Raw genomic sequence first — 20043 nt, 5'->3', positions numbered from 1 at the left:
GCGCAACATCTTCAAATATCGACATTCTGAAGTTGTAGACGTAATCAAAAATATTTCTGCCTTCATTTAGTCACAACATGCATTACATACCTATTAACGACACTGCCAGCTTGCATTATATTTTTCTAAATTATAAGACCTCTAAACCGAAATGATAAGTGACTATGTTTTTTGGGCTCTTAACTCTTTAAATGTTCGTTAACCACTTGGGAATTTCCAGTTTCAATGATCTACAACCCTCCTCTATAACCAGCAGTCTAATATTCCCCAGTGAGTTTCAATTCACTCCTCTTTGGCCCTACCTGAATCCGTGATACCACAGTAGGTTCTAACCTGAAAATTTGGTGACAATCGACAAGGCGTATGAACGGCACTTCTCAGTTCTCCAGCATCAAGTCAATAATTTAAAAATACGTTTTGTATAATTAATAAATTGTATTATTCACGGCGGCTACCGGACAACTGAACCCAATTTGGACTTTTCCTAGACAGGGTAGCTTGGGAAAATAATTATAAACCCAATCAGACTACCTAATTAACTTTGAAACGACAACTGAACCCAATAGTCACTAGAAATCACTAACAGTTTAACAGGTTTCCAAATACCGTTCTAGTTTAGCTGCTGCCTGGTTTCTAGTGCTATTTAAATTTCGGTCTGTTGAGGTTGGTGCTTCGGAGTGGCTGGCAGATCCGGACTTATCTGCTCGTGATCGTTGGACAATTCTGGCGAGGGATTCTATTTTAGGTAGTACCACGTTGATTTCGGATGGGTATGTAGATTAGGCTTCGGTGAGGAGGTTTTGTGTTGCAAGAGAGGTGTTGGTCGGCAGCTTTCCGCTTTAATTCTGCTCTGAACTCTGCTTTCTCAGCTACTAAGTTGTCAGGGTCGTGGGAATGAGGTTTGGCACCGCTGGCCAAGGACTGATCTCCATGGTCAAGGAATACATGAGCAGGACATTTCTTGATTCTGTAATTCTGGCATCTCTAAGTAGAGGTAGTAGGGGTATCTCGATCCTTTCTCCGGGTGTAGAGGAAACCGTCTGTGTCCAGAAGTAGTTGAGCTCTTCTTTGTCAGCTGATGTACTTGCTGAAGACAACCATGATCCGATACTGTGTTCACAGACCACCATCTCTCTTCCTTATGTAATGATCCGATCTGTATAACAAGCGTACTAATAGATGACAAGGTCTCAGGTGCCTTTCGATCGCGAGATCTGATCTTACAAGCTTACGTGTTCACGAAGCGTGCCGAAAAGGATCCGATCCACGAGATCTGAACCATGACAGGCCCTCCCTAAGCATCAGGAGTCACGAGATCTGAGTCAAGTAACCTGAGCCAAGTATCCACCGTGCTAATGGTGCGTTCCATCAGCTTTGGAAGACATGAAACAGTGGAACTATAAGAACGCCCATCAAGATCCGTATCTACAATGCTAACTGTCAAAGCTAGACGGACACGTTGTCAGAATGCCAGAGGGTTAAAATGAGGAGCTGCACATTGCAGCAAAGTCTCGGGCGAAGAAAGTATGGTACACACTACCTTAACCGTCACTGGCTAAAAACAAATCCTTCGGTTTCCTGTAATTGGCTGGTTGCACTTGTGTAACAATATGGCTGTTGGAATACTCCGAAGTAAAATAAGTGTCTAGATTTTTAAAAAAGTTGTCGTATTTCCTTGGGTTCAGTTGTCGTATTTTCAATTTGGGTGCAGTTGTGATATGACCTGGGTTCAGTTGTCGTTTTGGTATTTAAGCTGATTGGTCACCCAATTAAGCTGATTGGGTGCCTGTTAACTGCGAGGGAACTAGGTTCAATTGGGTTCAGTTGTCTGCCACCCTTCACGGCAAGTCATTATGAATCATTTTAGACTATAGTGAAATAGTGATGTGATTTCTGTGAGATCACGATAATTTTGAATGACACGAATAATAACAATTAATGTGAGTAAGCTTATTAGGTGTCGGATAAAGTCAGCCCAAAGACACGAAGAGCGATAATGCAATGCATGATCTCTGATTGAGCGACCTGAAATTGGCAGTTTCAATTCTAGGAACTGATTCTTCTACATTCCTGTAATCCAAAAAGAGGTATGTGATCGTTGTAATAGATAAACTAGTTCCTTCCGTGGAAGTTCATGAATCGTCATGTTATTAGGTTCATCTTTACACCGAATACATGTTTCGTAGAATCGATATCGTACAATATATATACAGATAATTATATTTTACTCCCAATAATATTTTTATCGTTGAACATTTACTTGTAACTGACTTGCTATTGCGTATTCAATACTTGATATAAATAACATCATGTAAACCATGGGATTATGTATGTCCTAGCAAGCAGTCGCTGACAATCTCAAACTTGTTACTTTACCATGTATCTACTATCTGCCCATCGTTTTATGAGGAAATGTGTCACATTAACTAATTACCTAGTGTTGACATGCTGTAATTGCTAATCGTCTACACAATTTATATCGATTACATTTCAAACATTATAATAGTTACGACCTGTAACTGCTTGGGACATTTAAAACCGTAATGTTTCTGAATTTATTGCCGAATTCAAAGGGATACCACTCGTTCAAGACGTCATATTGAAAGCGATGCCGCTTATTTCAAACGCACCATTCATGATAGTAAAAACATTTTCATAATTAATACAGTAATTGACTCAACATATTAATATCTTACGTTTATTCTAGAAACGTCGAGGAACTTTTCAAAATTAAAGATTTCGTCACAAGGTGAAGCTAGTTAGTGAGTTTGCTAAGTGATCAGCACTTATTTAGGTTTCTTATTAGTTTAACAAGCGGAATTAATTTTCATTTTATGCTTCCTCAATTTAATAGCAGTATCGTTATTCAACGTTGAACGTGGTTGACAGATCCTCACTGACATCTCTACACTCCAAATTTAAAAACACACGTTTCTTAATATAGTATTGTTATTCTGACGTCTTCCTCTTCGTTTCCTATTTGAAACTAGTTAATGCTATTTATTCATTTTTATATTTTACTAATTTTATGTATTTGGCAATTGGTTATTCTAGTGCACTCATATTCAATCAATGAATAGATGTATCTGCTATATAAGAAAACATCGTCCTTTTGACCGGTCAGTCAATCAATGAGTTTGTTGACGAGCTAGCCTATTGATCACATGACGAGCTATTGAACATGCGATCTACAAGCAAGTTGGGCAAGTCGTTCCTGCGATCAGATGGTGTCAAGATCGATTAGCCGAGGTGGTCACGTGATCTGCCACCCCATAACGCCTGTATTAACTGATACACGATCCGTCCATCCTGACACCCTTGTGCTTGTTAATCAGAACAGCTTACATATAAATAGCTAATATCAATTAACATGTTATCACATTTCTTACAATCTTGTTTATTCGATCAACTGCTTAATTCACTGCCATGACTAGAATTTCACCTAACCTGAGGATCTACTCTTCAAAAAGACTCAACAGATTTGGATCTTCTGAAGTTAACTACAGTTCCAATTTGTTATCTTTACCTGTAGAGCTGATAACAATGCTTCTTACTTACCTGTCTACTGTTGATCTTATCAACTTTACCAACTCCTCTTCTTCTCTCCGCTCACTACGGACCACCCTCATATCTAACCAGATATCATCTTATCTGAGAGGCAGACGGGAGGACCAGGAGAACCTCAGCTCAACCCCTTCACCTGATCGTATATCTGTTGGACCCCTACGTGAAGTTAACTCCTCCTCGAACAGCGAGTCTCCTTCCCCAAAATACTGCTTTAGAACCCCTGTTCCTACTCGACTCTCTGCGGGAGAACGAAACGCTATCAGACGCAGAAACAGCTGTTCCCTTACATCACCATTATCGAGTACTGTGGTTGTGGAAGTTCCTAAATGTATGACACCACTTTCAACTGCTGAGAAGAAGAGGCGACTGCGACGATTGTAGGACTTATCTTTTCTAATTGTGTTATTTGATATTTATTTATTTATTTGATATTTATTCATCATACTATGTTATAGCTTTGCCACACCTAAAGAACATTCGGGTTTAGGTTAATTAGAGTATGACATGATTAAAATGCTGTCATAATTCACAAATTTATAGTCTACAAAGATTTCGAGCTTGTTGGGATGGATCGATTAAACATGTTTTGTCGAAGAGGAGCTCTAACCTTTAAAGTACTTTTGTACAGTTTTGTGCTTCGTAGTTTCACAACAGGCTTTCTTAGTTTTCAACTAAAAAACGGTGATGTCATTATATTAATTATAAACAATGTAAGCTCAATAATATTCATATCATATATGCTCTACTGAAATTCTTGTATCCTTTAAAATTAGTCGCCGAAAAATTTAGTCTCATGAAATTTAGTTTACAACAATTTTAGTCAAAAGTTTGACTAAATTTATGGTAGACTAAATTTTTCGTTCTTAACGTTGATTATCTTCCATACTTTAGGTTAATTTCTTCAGGTTAATTTATGACACGATTAAAATGCTGATAAGGTAAAACTTATTATATAGCTAGTCCAAAAGACAGATACTGTGCTGCATTGATATTTTGTAAGATTAACTTCCATACTTCCTTCCTGTCGTTCAACCACAGATGTTGTTTTTAATGTCAGACCAACAATGAAATTAACAAAAAATTTATGCGTTGCTTTATTGAAATACTGGTAATGAGGTAATCATATAAACATCATGATAAATATCGTCCTTCACTACTAAAGTCTCAGGTGATGTCATCAAATCTAGAGATTATCAGAAAGATCCTATCAAGTCAGAACCAGGAGAGTGTACGTGACATTGAACTACAATTGAAATCACGAGCACTGCAACATCTGGACTCAAATGTTAGTTTACAACAGGAACACTTATTTCTACATGTCCTTTTTTCTAGCGATCACCCCCATTATGATTAATAATGGAGTGATTCATTGGCAGTTTTTAACATTGAAAATACTCCATACCAAGATAAGGGTTGTAACAACGCACAACTAAACTCACCTCAGGGCAATACATTTTGTACGACAGTTACCGCCGCCCCAACCCCAGTGAACCTGAATGATTATGAAGCTGTTGAAAGGATACAACCTGATCTAAACGTTGTTCTAGACAATCTCTCCAAAGACACAGATGTTATAATAGAGCATCTTTCCCACATCGCCACGCATGACCCGCTTGCCAAAGGTAAAATTGTGATCTTTAAATGCACTATAGTTTAACAAACTTATAGTGCTAACCCATTATTATTAATCTCATTCAACAAGTGGTGAATTTGGTACAATTTCACATTTCGCAAACTTAAATATTTAGCGGAATAGTATTTATAATTTCTTACCGAGGTAGTCGAGCGGAAGTCTGAACATTCATCTATATCTGAATTTGTTTGTATCTGTTGCTGCAAACATCTGTACATTTACGGCACGTGTAAAACTAAATATTGAGCTGTAAAACTAAATTTTAACGCAACATTTAATTCCACTCCCACTTGTGCTTACTTTCAGCTTTAGACAGTAACTGAGAGAAAGGGGTCAACCCTTATATTTGAGGATTTATTGCACATTATATTAGCTCAAGTCATAGCCATTAGCCATCCTGCTATTCTACATAAATTAATGCCGTTCTTTGCAAACCAAGCGGCGCTGTACTGCAGATATTAATACTCTCGTCAGACTCGTAGTAATATTTTAGAATTAGGTATTCTGTCACGAGCTTGGTTTTTTATCATAATCAAATCAGCCATTGTGCAAGAATGACAGCTTCTCTGTCAGCCAAACGAAGCTGCTCTAGAAATATTATACCTTAGAGTTCAAGTAAATACACAATGTGTACTCACTTCTCATTTGTTCGAGTTTGATCTGAGTCTATTGCCTGACAACCATATTATTTGAAAAGACGTTGGTACGCGACACTATTTTTGATCACCTCGCAACGTGTTTTAAAGTCCGCGGACTGTTACTTATTGTAGGATTGCAATATTATGTCAATTTGATGCGATGCAGATGGTAGTAGAATATATTTCTCAAAACTTATTTAACTGAGGATTCTTCCTTATTAAAACAAATAACAGGTGAAATGTTTTTGAGCAGCAAGAATCTGTAGATTATGGACGCTGAGAAAGTGTGCAGCTCCTGTGGACAAAAAGGATCGGATCTACAAAAATGTGCAGGATGTAAGTCAGTTTGGTATTGCAACGTTAAATGCCAGAAGAAGGACTGGAAAATGCACAAATCCGTGTGCACTGCACAGTGCAGCAATGGTAAGGAGAGATCTGTAAAAAAGGAGGCGGGAGAAAGTTCCGGTAGAGCTTGTGGCTTTTGTGAAAAAACTGGAACAAAGTTGTTTAAATGTGGAGCTTGTCAATCAGTGAGATATTGCGGTAGTGTTTGTCAGAAAACAGATTGGGAAAACCATATTAAAGACTGCAGCGTTGTCAAGCTTTATCCGGACGATACACGTGTAGATGAACCCGAAGAAATAGGCATGAACAGCATAACAATAGTCAGGAAAGAAAATTACCTATGAGGCTCAGTCACAGTTTCCGAGGAAAATGTCTCAGAAAAGTATATGGGCATGGGAATGGATATGATAGTGAAAGTCCAAATAATGTTGGACGCATCTGGCGTAATGTTGAAAATGTTTGAGCCAGGGCGCTTGCTAGTTTACAACGAATCACGAGAATACAACGTCTTATATGAAAGAAGATCTGACAAGAACAAAGATTTTATAATAGACAAGATTATTAAAGAAGGATGGTCATCACGCATTGACGCGCACCCTTTACAGAAGAAGCTCTACTTTAAGGTCCACCTGAATCCTGATTCATCTCTAGATTTCTATCTGAACCACACGTACAAAATTCAACATTGGTAGATGGTCTACAAATTTTTTATTGTTTTCCCAAAAATCAAATGATCAAATCAAAATTTACCGTAATAACATCCTTACTACACCAGTGGTGTGCGCCGCCGTGTTCTACTAAAATCGGCGGCGGCGTGGCCAAAATTAGCATCGGCGGCGTGGCCTGTGGACAATTGGCAGTTTCAGTTGTGACTCGACAAAATGGAAATTCATTGCTTAGGTAAAGGATTGACTTAGTATTAATAAGGTTTAGACAGTTGCAAATTTCACTTCAATTCATCGTTGATCGTATGACAGGAATTCACAATTTCATGAAACATTGCATATGCTACATCGAACTACTTGACGTCAGACATGCTAGAGGGATTTTATAATTATATTCAGCAATTATGCCTCGATCATCAGCACAAATTTAATTTCGTTAAATTTTTTTGAGTAATTTTTTGAAAATTCAAATTTTAAAAATACCACGTTCACGCCGTTTGCGCCGCCGATAAATTGTTCGGCGCAGCGGCGTGGGCTAAAAACTCGGCGGCGGCGGCGCACACCCCTGCCTTACACCCCTGTTCCATGCCCAATGAACGATGAACGAGGATGCACACGAGGATATGATTTCCATAATTTCGTCGAAATTTCATATAGGTATCCTCGCGGTGATCCTCGTGCGATCCTCGTGGGATCCTCGCGATGATACTAGGGGGTGCACGATAAAAATAAACTTGCTTGGATTTAAAAAATTTTTGTACTGTTCTACTGGTCACTGTTTTCTAGAGACTGTGAGAATTTTCACAATACCAAATTTGTCATACCTTTTTGGAAAGATCAGTGATTTATTCGAATTTCATCATCGTGCGATGAGGAGAAAACCCTCCCGATACCCTCGAGAGGATGGAAATGTCCAAAAATTTCATCGCGAGGAAATCATCCTCGTGGGAAATTGTGCACGATGATGATTTACCCTCGCGAGGATGGGTATTTGCGCGAGGATTTGGAGGCAATACCTTAGTGCAAGAAATATAGGCGGCAAGAATATAAGGCGCTAGAAATTAAGGCGGCAAGAAATTAAGGCGATATTTTTTTCGGAAAAAATACGATTTTTGATCGCAAATTTGGTTATAGTTTTGGTCGAAATAGTGTCAATTTTATTCTTTTATCAGTCTATAAAGCATAGAAATCTGTTTAAAAATACGATATATTGGACATTGGTCACATAAAAACTAAATGGTGCATGCACATTATATTTATAGTGATTGCTGTTCTGTCGTCTAAGTTTATAATTTTAAATTAGGTAGACATCCACTACATCAGCAAACTGCAAGTCAATTGGTATATTCATTGCATTTGACAAAATGATAGTGCACATTCTGTACGCGGCAAGGAATTTTTATGTATGTATACTACATATCATCATTAAAATTAAAAATTATTTCTTTTTAAAATTAAAACTCGATTTAAAGCTTAAAAATGAAATGTAAAATTGTACGAACATTCGAATTTGAACTGACATTAATAACACATGTACTGCAGTTTAAATCTCAATAGAATATAGTCCGAGAAGCCGAGATAAAAAACATGAAGTTAGATCCTGAGCGCTGCAAATGGATCAATCAGCATTCTTGAGTCAATACCGTCCTCCTTGCACCTCCTCACCGCTTCAGTGAGACCAGACGCACGCCATCCAGAAGCGATCAACTTCTTTCCTTCCACAGTTTTGAAGAACTCGTAGGAAGCTGTCAAAGTTTTGGCATGGAGAGGTTTCAGCACTGACAAGCGGATATCCAACTTGAAATCTCCTACTTCAGGATTATGCTGGATGTGATCTGCTAGACTACGACTTACGTAGGATGCACATGCCTCCCGCTCAAAATCTTTTAGCTTTTTATTCACTGTGAGATCTAGTGGTGACAAGAGATGAGTCAAATTTTTCGGTATGTCGACGGTACAGATTCCAAGCATTGAAAGCAGACTCAAAACTCGTGGTGCATTATGAGCACTAAAATCGTCCCAAATAACTACCACTTTCTGACTGTCAGGTTTTCCGAGGGATTTCTTCTTCTGATCAACGTAAGGCTTGATAACATTATTTAGGATATTCAAAGTTTCTTCAGTGTTCGACCAGTGCGTTTTGTTGTAAGAGAGAAGGAAACCTGCGGGAAGTAGATCTGCAGAAGGTAAGCACCTTTTAGTTGTTCCTTTGTAAATTAGTTGGTAGGGTAAGATGTCTCCTGACAGTGTGACCGCGAGAGTAGCTGTGATTGTTCTCTTGTCGCCACAGTGAGCCACAGCAGTACGGCTTTCTCCCCTCTTACTCATGGTGGAGTTGCTCAGGTTAAAAAACTTTGTTGGAGTTTGGTCCAGGGTGATAATCAGCTCCTCGGGAATGTCGTACTCGTCAACAACCTTCTGAAGAGCGAAATGATACCGTTACTTGGTTTCTTCATATGCTCCGCTGCTAACAGGTGGCCTAGACGTCGTAGCTTTTCTCTGAGAGAACTTCATCCGGGTGTACAATGATGTCAGCCAGGAGTGTGTTACCTCGAACTTCAAGAAAGTGCCGTACTTTGTTAGGTTAGCGTTCACCAATCCCATGAGACATCCACGTATTGTTGTCGAATTGACCACACCTCCAGCCTCTCTCATGGTTACCAAGAGTCTTCTCAAATCAGCATCCAATTCAGCCGGCAACGATGTAGGCCTCCCGCGTTTCCCCACAAGCAATGCTTCAGGAGCTGATCCATCTGCTCCCGAGATTTTGCTGTACTCTCGTTTCCACCTCCTCACTGAATTTTCGGTAAGATGAGCAAATTGGGGCTTGAAATGAGTAACTGTATCCACGATCCTGTTAGAAGTAGCATAGCGGGCGATGGTCGCCTTCTCCTTCGGTGTGTATGTTGCACGTTTTTTGGTTTTGGCTTTGGAAATGCTAAGACAATCAGCTACGCTATCCAGCTGGCTCTGACTCAAGCCCGACGTGCTAGGAGTTGGCAAACTGTGAACTGGGATATTTGCGACGGTTAGTGATTCGGCACCCACATCCTTATCCCGCATGTAGTAACCTAAGAGATTCCTGACCGACATACCTGTTCAAGTGAAATGTTAAAAGTAAAACTAGTGGCGAAAAGTTCACAGTTGATGAGCATTAAGGAATCACAAGTCTTATTCTCTTATTGTGAATTTGTCTTGATGACTTAGGTATCATTTATCAGTTGGTACTCTACCTAATGATATCCGTGTGACTAATTATGATATCCGTGTAACTCCCCAAACTTGTTATAACTACGACCATTGGCACAATCACAAACTATAAAGCTCATACAGCGCATGTAATAGTCCAGAAAGTAGATACACATTACACAACAGGGAGATAGGGAGCCACTATTATATATTTCACCATAATTTAGACAGCAGAAGGACAATTGTAATTAATGATGCGAAGCAATATATCGAACAGAAAAGGGCACCAAAATACTGGAGGGACTGCAACAAGCGGTGTAGTGGTCAATTTTAGCGGTTTAGCGGACCACTAACAAAAAATCTCCCAAACAAAACATTATTTTAAGCAGTTTAGCGGTATTTTCTAGCGGTTTAGCGGATCGCTAACGAAAAAAAAAAGTGCCAAGTTAAGCGGTACCAGCTAACACCGCTTGTTGTAGCCCCCCCCCCCCCCCCTACTTAATACCTATGTACTTATTATGAGCAGCCATGACCACACAATTTGCAATATTTCGATTGTGCATGACCTACAACTCTACAAGTCTACACTCTATAATTGACAATCGGTATAAGCTTGTGCGGAAATTCCTAAAACAATGTATGTTTTGCATCGAGTAAATGCTCAAAGACGAAAGGCAAATATTATAGTACCTAATTAAGCATAAATTAAGCTAAATTGAGTACTTAAGCAAATGAGTACTTAAGCAAATTGAGTACTTAAGCAAATGCAAGCAAATGGCACAATTCATCACTCGAATGTAATCATGAAACACTGAAACTGTGCGAAAGTGGGTCGGCACTGCTGCACTGGCAGGAGGCAGAGTGAAGTGACGTCACTCGCAGGAGTCAGGACTGCAGGAGCGCCAGGCTGCAGTTGTCACGGCCGGCTCATAGATTTGCTCAGATGTAAGAATGCGATCAGTTACCGTGTGTATGATAAATTTCACGCGCATTGCTCACTTGCACCCACATCCCACAAGACCACAAGAGGTAGTTTAAAAAGTTAATCAAATCGTAACTTCAAGTCAAGAGGTCACTCAGCTTTCTATTTCGGTCCAGTTCCACGCTCTCTTCTACACACACACTCCCACCTCGCTGTTGTATAAAGGTATAACAATGTGTACTACTACAGTGACAATTGACATACCAGAGACATCATTTGTCATGGGGGTGAGAGGGTATCACTTTTATCAAAAGGATTGGACAAAACCATCTAAAGACGATACTTTATCATTCGAGAAGGAAGATAATAATCCCTACGATTCTTTTGCAGTCGCAGTGAAAGCGAAATTTCCGCACAAGCTAGTACCGATAACTGTAGGACATGTGCCAATTGAAATATCACGAATTGTCTACTTTTCGATTGGTCATGGCTGCTCCTACAAAGTAAAAGTCCTGGAGGAGAAACCTGCACGTTCTCCTCTTACACAGGGCGGCTTAGAAGTGAAGTGCTCTGTAACTGCTTCATGGACCAATGAGAAGGGAATAACGCTCCTCAAGAAGTTAGTCGACGAAAAGTACAGCTTCGACAAACGTTTGGAGGATGAATCAGCTGATATTATCAAGAAGCTATTTCCAGACACGACGGAGCAAGATGACGACGACTATCTTGGTTATGGATTGCAGCTGCTGGAGATATATGACTCTGATGAAGAAGGAGAAGACGAGAATATTAATTGATATATTAATGTATTTAGACTCAAGTTAATTTATTTTAAATATGTATTTCATTGAATTCTAGCAAATAACGAAATCGACATGTAAATTTAAAATAATAAAATCACACGAAAATTTCTTATGAAAAAATCGCAAGAAAAAAAATTAAGGCGGTTAGAAATTACGGTGGTCAGATATTAAGGCGGCAAGAAATTAAGGCGATTTTGTCAGAATCGCCTTAATTTCTTGCCGCCTATATTTCTTGCACTAAGGTATTCGACGAATTTATGGAAATCGTATCCTCGTGCACATCCTCGTTCATCGTTCATTGGGCATGGAACAGGGGTGTTAGGGCTAGTAGGGAACATTTAACTGGTAAGTTTCTGGAATCTGGACATCTAAAGAATACAATATATTATTTATTTGTCAGTTTATCTTATGTCTACAATTTAGTTTTTATTTCACTCTAATCTAACCAAAACAAAGCTGTGTTTATAATTTTAATTATTCACACAGTGTAAAAAACTAATTAAAAGTGTGATGTGAAAAACCTTTCCTTATAAAACTTTCCTTATAATTTACTGTGCAACTTTCAAAATTGATATACCATCGATTTCATTTGTTGTGATTTATCACAGTTTACTTCATTTTTAATCTTGATTTTTTTTCTAGAAGTTATGTTTTCAGAAGTGCCCATCGGGGTTCTTTATTTTTAAAATGATTTTGATGAACGATTATGATTATGATATACAAAACTTATATATTTAAACGCTTACTTTTTGAGTAATTGGCAAAAAGGAAACAGAAATAGCTATTTTATCCAATTTTGCACTATTTTGTGTAAATTTTCTTTGTTTACTCTGTTTCCAAAAGTACAGCAGTTTCATTTCGTTTTCGGTCGACAAAATAATATAGATGCGTATATATTTTATGCATAAAATACTCCCATCGTCAACACCGTCAATACGGTCAACTCTTTTCAATTACAAACAAGTAAAACCATTTCCATCCCTCAGGATTGCTGGAAATTTACAAAGAATTACCAGAATCACACCAAGACAAGATTATCCTATCCCTCAACAGACATGACTTTATGTACGCAACTCCAGATCCTACATCAGAGGAAGCTTATCTTAACGGACAATTCAAGTTGGTGCGTTTCCAATTAATCCGACTGCTTCTAATTACGATTTCTTCAGACAGAATCTGTGGAAAGGGATTCGTTTGTTTAGGTCTATATATAGAATCCTCTATATACAAAATCGATTATCATACGCTACATTTGCACTGCAATATTTTTTCTTCGTAGAAATCCTAACTTATAGCGAAGATTTTTTATCACGGTTGTTTTTAAAGATGAAACGAACCTTTTTTCAGGTTGAATATAACTTAATAGCATCCAGTCTTGGTCCTTTAACCGAAGGGGTTTATCACTATCACAGGAGTTTGTTAAATAAACTTAACGTTGACACATCACATTTCAACAACAAAGTCAACACTATAAGAGGTTCGTGTAACGAGTACTCGTAATAATCAAATTTGACTTCAAGTTCATCTCCTTGAGTTAAAAAAACAGAAACATTTGTGTAGGTCGCTTTAAGGAATTTCTTACTTTTAAAATTGAGTCCAACATGACTGATTTATTAATGCATCACGTGATTAGGATACAGTGAAGGTTTGCGGACAGGTTACCAACTATACAACACTAAATATAAGTGTGGAGGGAGGTGTGTCCTTGTAATGGTAGATGATGATGGTCCACAATTCAACTACTTCGACCAACAAGTAGGTGTCGTCTAAATTCAGACATTCATCAATGAACTTTACCACAGACTGTTAAAATGCAAATTGATTTTTTATTGATTTCTAGACACATACGCAGTTCTTGAAATAAGTTTCAATCGTTTTAATACTTTCAACACTACTATATAACAAATAATTTGAGGTTTCTATTGTTAAGTTGTTATCATACACACCCAGATCTACGTTACTGTAGCTGTTTAAGTTTTTCTAAAAACTTACAGCTTATCTTGGGTATAGGACCTTGATTTCATTAGCAGATATGGATGACTTGAAGAAACTGGAAGAAGAGCTCGACCTAATCAACGAAAAGTCCTTTCAAGGTAAGAAAACAATCCACGAAGCAAAGATTTTAACAGATATACCCACCAGCAACAACAAAGAACATATTTTCAAGGTTTGTAAAGAACTATACATCATTGCAACCAGAGCTATTGATCTAGCAAAGACCTCACTTGTCCCCCTTCCGGAACAGGACAGCCAAACTCTAGAAAACATAATCAAGAGACAATTGAGTGAAGTCCTACCTAATCTTCTGAAAGAAGCTATTTCAGTGGCTGCCATTTCCCCTGCGGAATCCCTGCAAGCTAACCTTCCAATAGAGAAGCCCCTGCCAGCAAGGCACACGATTACTATAGCCAAGTCACCAGTGAACGAGGATGATACAGAGACTACTATCACTAACCATGAATGGACCGAAGTTTATCGTAAGGACGTGAAGAACTCTCTTAAAGGTGTCCGAGTTAAAGATGAACGGGTAAGTAATGGTACAACAGTGCTGAGTTTTACTACTGAAGATGACATGAAAGAAGCGGAAAGAGCGCTGACACAAAAGTGTAAGTCAGTTAAAGTCAATTCAAAGTCAGTAGAACCAAAGAAGTTAGATCCCAAACTAACAATATCGACATTCACCTTGATTCTGACAGCAAAGAAAAGATCCTTGATGAACTATTGGAAAAGAACACAGGTATGAAGGATGCTAATGTCAAAGTAGTCTACTATGATATCAAAGAAAAATTTGCTGTCATTCAACTGCCCATAGAGGCTAGAGAAGTCATCAGAAAATGTGGTGACTATATATACCTGGGCCTACAAAGACATCGTGTATATGACCGACTCCATGTAGTACAATGTTACCACTGCCAGCAATTTGGCCATATGGCAAAGTCACAGTACTGCAAGCTAAAAGATGCCTCTCCCACATGTTTCTACTGTGCTGGAGCACATACTTCTAAAGACTGTGAAAACAGGATAAAAAATAGGACTGATCGGATAAAGTGTTCTAACTGCTTTAATAGTAAAAGTGCCACAGAGAAAAATGCTGCAAAGACGCATAAAGCTGCTGATAATCTTTGTCCATTCTTTATAAGAGAAAAAGAACGAGTCATGTCTAGAACTGCAGGATGCACGGAGCAGATAAAAAACGCCTATCGCCAGAGGGTCAAGGACCAAAAGATGAGACTAGGAAGAAGTTGAGATGTGGAACTTTCAATGTCCGATCTCTTTTAAACAAGACTGTTGGTGTTTTAGAACATTTGTGGGAAACAGACTGTGACATTTGTTTTATGCAAGAAACATTTCTTCGAGATGGCGACAAAGCAAAACTCACTGAGATAAAAGATAGTGGCTGGAGCATACTTTCTGATCCTAGAAAACACCGCAGTGGAGGTGGTATAGCAATGGTTTACAGAAGTTCGATTGAACTGAAGCCTAATACCAAAGTGACCAAGTTTAAGTCATTTCAAGTGATGGAATCACTTCTGAGTGCTGAATCAGAGTTGCTGAGACTAGTAAACATCTACCGACCCCCCTACACAAAGAAAGCAAGGTACACAGAATGTGACTTCCTAAAGGAGTTTGAAGAATACCTTAAAATACTGTGTGCAAAGCCAGGAAACCCTCTCTTGACTGGGGATTTCAATTTTCATGTTGAAAGACCCGATGAACACTATCCAAAGAAGTTTCTGGACTTGCTAGCTCAGTACAACCTCCGACAACATGTTCCAATAGTCCCAACTCATAATCAGGGCGGTACCCTGGACCTAGTGATCTCTACCCAGTCTCTTGAGAGCAAGATCAGCAATTTTAACATTGTTCAGTCAAGAACTTCCTCAGACCATTTTCTAGTACTCTTCGATGTTGACACTCGACTTAGTAAGAATGATAATGGCAAATTTCTGAGCTACAGAAATTTCAAATCCATAGACATTGAAATTTTTAAGGATGATCTAAGGAATTCCAACCTGTCAACTATTGATCCAATTTTAACTGTTGAAGAAGCGACTTCACTGTATAACTCCGTCCTTACTCAACTCATGGATAAGCACTGTCCTGTTATAAAGAAGAAATTTCGGAAGAAACCCATGCCGTGGCTTGACTTAGACCTTAGTTTGCTACGTCAAAAGAGGAGAGCAGCCGAACGTGCATGGCGCAAAGGAAAGGGTACCAGGAAAGACTACATAGATCTCAGAGATAGATTTGTTAGTTTAGAGTTTGTGAAGAGATGTTCTTATAACAAAGAGTCGCTTCGAGCATCATCAGGAGACTCAAAGGCCCTTTACAAGAAGCTTAACAGACTTCTTGGTAACGAGACACAGGATCTCCCAAAACATCAAGACCCTGTAAAACTGTCAGAGGATTTCAAAGACTTCTTTGCTGAGAAAGTTAACAAAATACGGAAAGACATTGAATTGGATGCATCCAAAAATGTCCCGGAGGAAACACTTGCTCTTTCAAGTGAACCTGATTATGTTTCAACTCTTCACACGTTTTCCCCTATCAGTGCTGAAGACCTCAGAAAACTGGTTAAAATGATGAGTAACAAGTTCTGCTGTCTGGATCCCATTCCTTCATTCCTACTGAAGAGCTGTGTGGATGAGCTAACACCTGTACTCCTGCACATCCTAAACACGTCTACTGAGACAGGATCATTTCCTTCTCAAATGAAGAAAGCGGTTATTAAGCCAACCCTTAAGAAAGAGAACGCTGATGTTGACAGTTTAAGTAACTATAGACCAGTATCGAACCTTTCTGCTATATCCAAGCTCCTGGAAAGAATTGTACTGAACCAGTTGAATGACCATCTGGACACAAACAACCTTCACTGCCCTGTCCAGTCTGGATACCGCCCACAGCACAGCTGTGAGACCCTTCTTGTCAGGATGACTGACGACATAAACAAGGAGATTCAAGCAGGTAACATCGTGGCTGTGGTACTCCTGGATCTCAGTGCAGCTTTCGACACCATTGATCACGAAATCCTCCTTGAGAAACTTTTCAAGCATTATGGTGTAACTGGGAAAGCCCTTCAATGGATGAGATCATACCTTGAGAGCAGATATTTCTGTGTAAAGATTGGCGATACTATCTCGTCTCTTCTTGAACTCCTCTTTGGAGTCCCTCAAGGATCCCTACTAGGGCCCATCTTGTTTATACTCTACATTAAAGACCTTCAGAATATTGCTGCCAAATTTGGACTAGACATCCAGCTATATGCGGATGACTCTCAGTTATACATATCTTTTCATCCAAGCTTCCCAAGCGAACTTGCAGATGTCAAAGATCGGATAAATAGATGTCTCTCGGAAATCAAGCATTGGATGGTTGGAAACTTTATGAAACTCAATGAGTCGAAGACAGAACTACTTGTCCTAGGCAAATCAAAAGTTCTTAAAGACTGCAAAATGGAGGTGACGATTCAGTTCGGAAACACAACTATCACTCCAACTGAATGTAAAGGTGACAGCTGGAAGAGTCTTGGGGTAAAGTTTGATAAGTCTCTTACCATGGAAAGACAAATTAATAGTGTCAAACAGAAATGCAGCTGGACAATGATGAATCTAAGGACGATTGGGCGCTATCTGGATGAAGGAGTGAAACTCATGATGGTAACACAGCTTGTAATATCAAAGCTCGACTACTGTAATTCTCTTTACATGAATTTACCAAAGACACGACTAAACAAGCTAAGATCAACCCTCAATGGTGCCATACGGTTCATCTACAATATCAAAGACCGATCAGAAGACCTACTTCCCTACTACAAGAGAGCACATATCCTTCCTCTTGACCAAAGGATTTTCTTTAAAGTCTGCCTGTTAACTTATAAAGCTGTGCATGGGATTGCACCGGCCTACATACAGAATCTTGTAGTGATTGAAAACCCATTGACAATAGCTAGTACAAGATCAAAAGTAGAAGGAGATTGTTACAGACTAAAGACTCCTAAAACTACAAATAGTAAGATTGATCAACGTCGATTCACCAACTACGCACCAACTGCTTGGAACTCACTTCCCTGGGAGATACGATCACTACGCAACGTAGACAGTTTCAAAGGTACCCTTAAACATTATTTATATGACCGTATGTGATTAGTGCTGTTTTTTCTTTGTTCTTATGATTTGTTGTAGGGTGTATCTTTATTTATTAGTGCAATGTGTATTAACATATTAATAATCCTTCTTTTGATTCCTTTAAGTATATTATGTTACTTTTGAAGAGTTTTCTGGTGGTTTATTGTTAATCGATAGTGTGGTATATATCAATAAATCTTCCTATGATTACTATATGATATAATTAAAGTTTTAATTTTTCCTAAATAGATTTGTTTTTGAGATGATTTAGTTGTTTGTTGCTGGATATTTTCACCTCACCCTTTAGAACCGCTCTGACATGGTTAGTACCTGGCACCTGTGTCAGTTGCTAACCATATGGGCGGTATACAAGCACATTATTTCATTTCATTTCATCGAAGGTTAAACTGTTCTGTATTATATTGAAAGTATCAGACTAAATTCCGTCCTCCTTTCAGCTGATACTTAACGCTTTAGAAACATCAGGAGTCCCTACAATACGGTTCACTGCACAGTACCTAGTAGATAACGGTACCGTGGTAGATGGTCGGTACTTTGTAGATGAGATGGAGGTAGCTGTTCTGTACTTTCGGACAATGTACGATCCAGCTCACTTCAAGACTCCTGACTTCTGGAGAGCGAGACGGGACATGGAGTTCAGCACTGCTGTAACCGTGAGCTCACTACTTTCTAGACTCTTCAGCTGATCAAATTTAAAGTTATAGGATTTAGGGGGGATAACTTTCATTTGACAGAACCGTATACACCCAGGTACCCTGTGTCAGACATCAGGTAGTGAACATGAAGCTGTTCCAGATGTTGTTATCTCAAAGGAATATTCTACAAAAGTACACTTCTTCTCCCGAGGCCACTGAGGATATTCTTCGTTTGTTCTGTGACACTCTCCCCCTGAACTTGGACGAGGAGGGAGATAAAAATGCTCAATTAGGTATATTTTCACTTAGTGACTTACCTATCTCATTGATATTTGATTTTACGAAAAATGTATTATTTATTTGTTCAGCGCGGGCTGCACTACTTTCTGGAACGCAGGTTATCTATCTACAGATTTGGTAACAGCTTATTTCACCGCTGAAATTACGAGCACTTGTTTTACAGGTATAGATCACTTGGACCAATATGTATTAAAACCACAACGAGAAGGAGGAGGAAATAATCTCTGGGACCAGGAAATGAAGGAGAAGCTAATATCCCTCGCAGAGGATCCTGCTAGAGCACAGTTCATCCTGATGAGAAAGATAACGCCGCCAGTATTAAAGAATAAGTTTGTGCGACGAGGAGTCATGTCCGAGGAGCTGGATACTGTTTCCGAGGTTGGTTTTGTTATTTTTAGTCATTATTCCGCTTTTGATCCCGAATTCAAGCTTTTCATTCAGAATTAAAACAAGTCCATATTATCACCAGTTTTTAGGAGCACATGTTTATACTTATAGAACAATTAGGATGGTATATATATTTGGGCCTCTAAGCTTCTGCGGTAGCGAGCTTTGTATAAACGGTTAAATAATGATTTGGTATTATTTCAGTTTGGATATTACTCAGTGTACTGTACTAACGATTCCAGCAAAGTGGTAGAGAATAAAGTTGTCGGACCACTTATTCGAACTAAGGGTGCTACGGAGAACGAAGGTGGAGTAGCTGTTGGTATTTCAGCCATTGATTCTCCTTTTTTCATAGAGAACTCTGAATCATCATCAATACCATAGAAAATTAGATTTATTGTCTATTGGGGGGGAGATAACGTATTTTTTGTTTTTTTTGTTTAGGTGGAATTAATTTTTTGGAAAAAACAAAAAAAACAAAAAACAAAAAAACAAAAAACAAAAACAAAAACAATGTTTTTTTGTTTTTTGTTTTTTTTTGTTTTTTCCAAAAAAAACCAAAAACAAAAAAAACAAAAAAAACAAAAAAACAAAAACAAAAACAATGTTTTTTTGTTTTTTTTGTTTTTTGTTTTTTTTTTGTTTTTCCAAAAAAAAACAAAAACAAAAAAAACAAAAAAACAAAAACAGAAATAAAATTAAGATAAAAAACAGTTATGTATGCCAAAGTGTCTACTACATACTATTGTTTGCTTCTTGTTGTCTTGTATGTAATACATAGTTTTGTACATGTATTGTACGGGTGGGCGACAA

General features: G+C 38.5%; 2 protein-coding genes across 2 annotated transcripts in view; both read left to right on the top strand.

Annotated features, from left to right (window-relative positions):
- Nucleotides 1-1928: 1928 nt before the first annotated feature.
- On the top strand, nt 1929-19630 carry LOC134811653 (glutathione synthetase-like). The gene is made up of 10 exons (XM_063818671.1): nt 1929-2087; nt 4736-4852; nt 5012-5189; nt 12749-12885; nt 13110-13239; nt 13396-13517; nt 18346-18561; nt 18659-18836; nt 19007-19221; nt 19435-19630. Exons 2-10 carry the CDS (start codon nt 4739-4741, stop codon nt 19612-19614), a joined length of 1470 nt encoding a protein of 489 aa, XP_063674741.1. The 5' UTR covers nt 1929-2087; nt 4736-4738; the 3' UTR covers nt 19615-19630.
- LOC134811651 (RRP12-like protein) overlaps nt 13645-20043 on the top strand; it is a 46362-nt gene continuing 39963 nt past the window's right edge. Inside the window, exon 1 of the mRNA XM_063818668.1 lies at nt 13645-13677. The gene's annotated coding sequence lies outside the window, so the exon portion shown is untranslated. The remainder of the gene's footprint in view (nt 13678-20043) is intronic.

The sequence above is a fragment of the Bolinopsis microptera genome, chromosome 2 (assembly GCF_026151205.1).
Source record: "Bolinopsis microptera isolate Bmic1 chromosome 2, MBARI_Bmic_1.0, whole genome shotgun sequence".
Taxonomy (NCBI): domain Eukaryota; kingdom Metazoa; phylum Ctenophora; class Tentaculata; order Lobata; family Bolinopsidae; genus Bolinopsis; species Bolinopsis microptera.
Note: the sequence above shows the minus strand (reverse complement) of the source record. Positions and strands in the feature narration are given on the sequence as shown.

Coding starts and splice junctions, on each gene's coding strand:
- LOC134811653 (XM_063818671.1), top strand. CDS start 4,739: ATGTCATCAAATCTAGAGATTATCAGAAAGATCCTATCAAGTCAGAAC. Junction 4,853..5,011: donor TGCAACATCTGGACTCAAAT/GTTAGTTTACAA, acceptor AACTCACCTCAG/GGCAATACATTTTGTACGAC. Junction 18,837..19,006: donor AGATAAAAATGCTCAATTAG/GTATATTTTCAC, acceptor CTTGTTTTACAG/GTATAGATCACTTGGACCAA.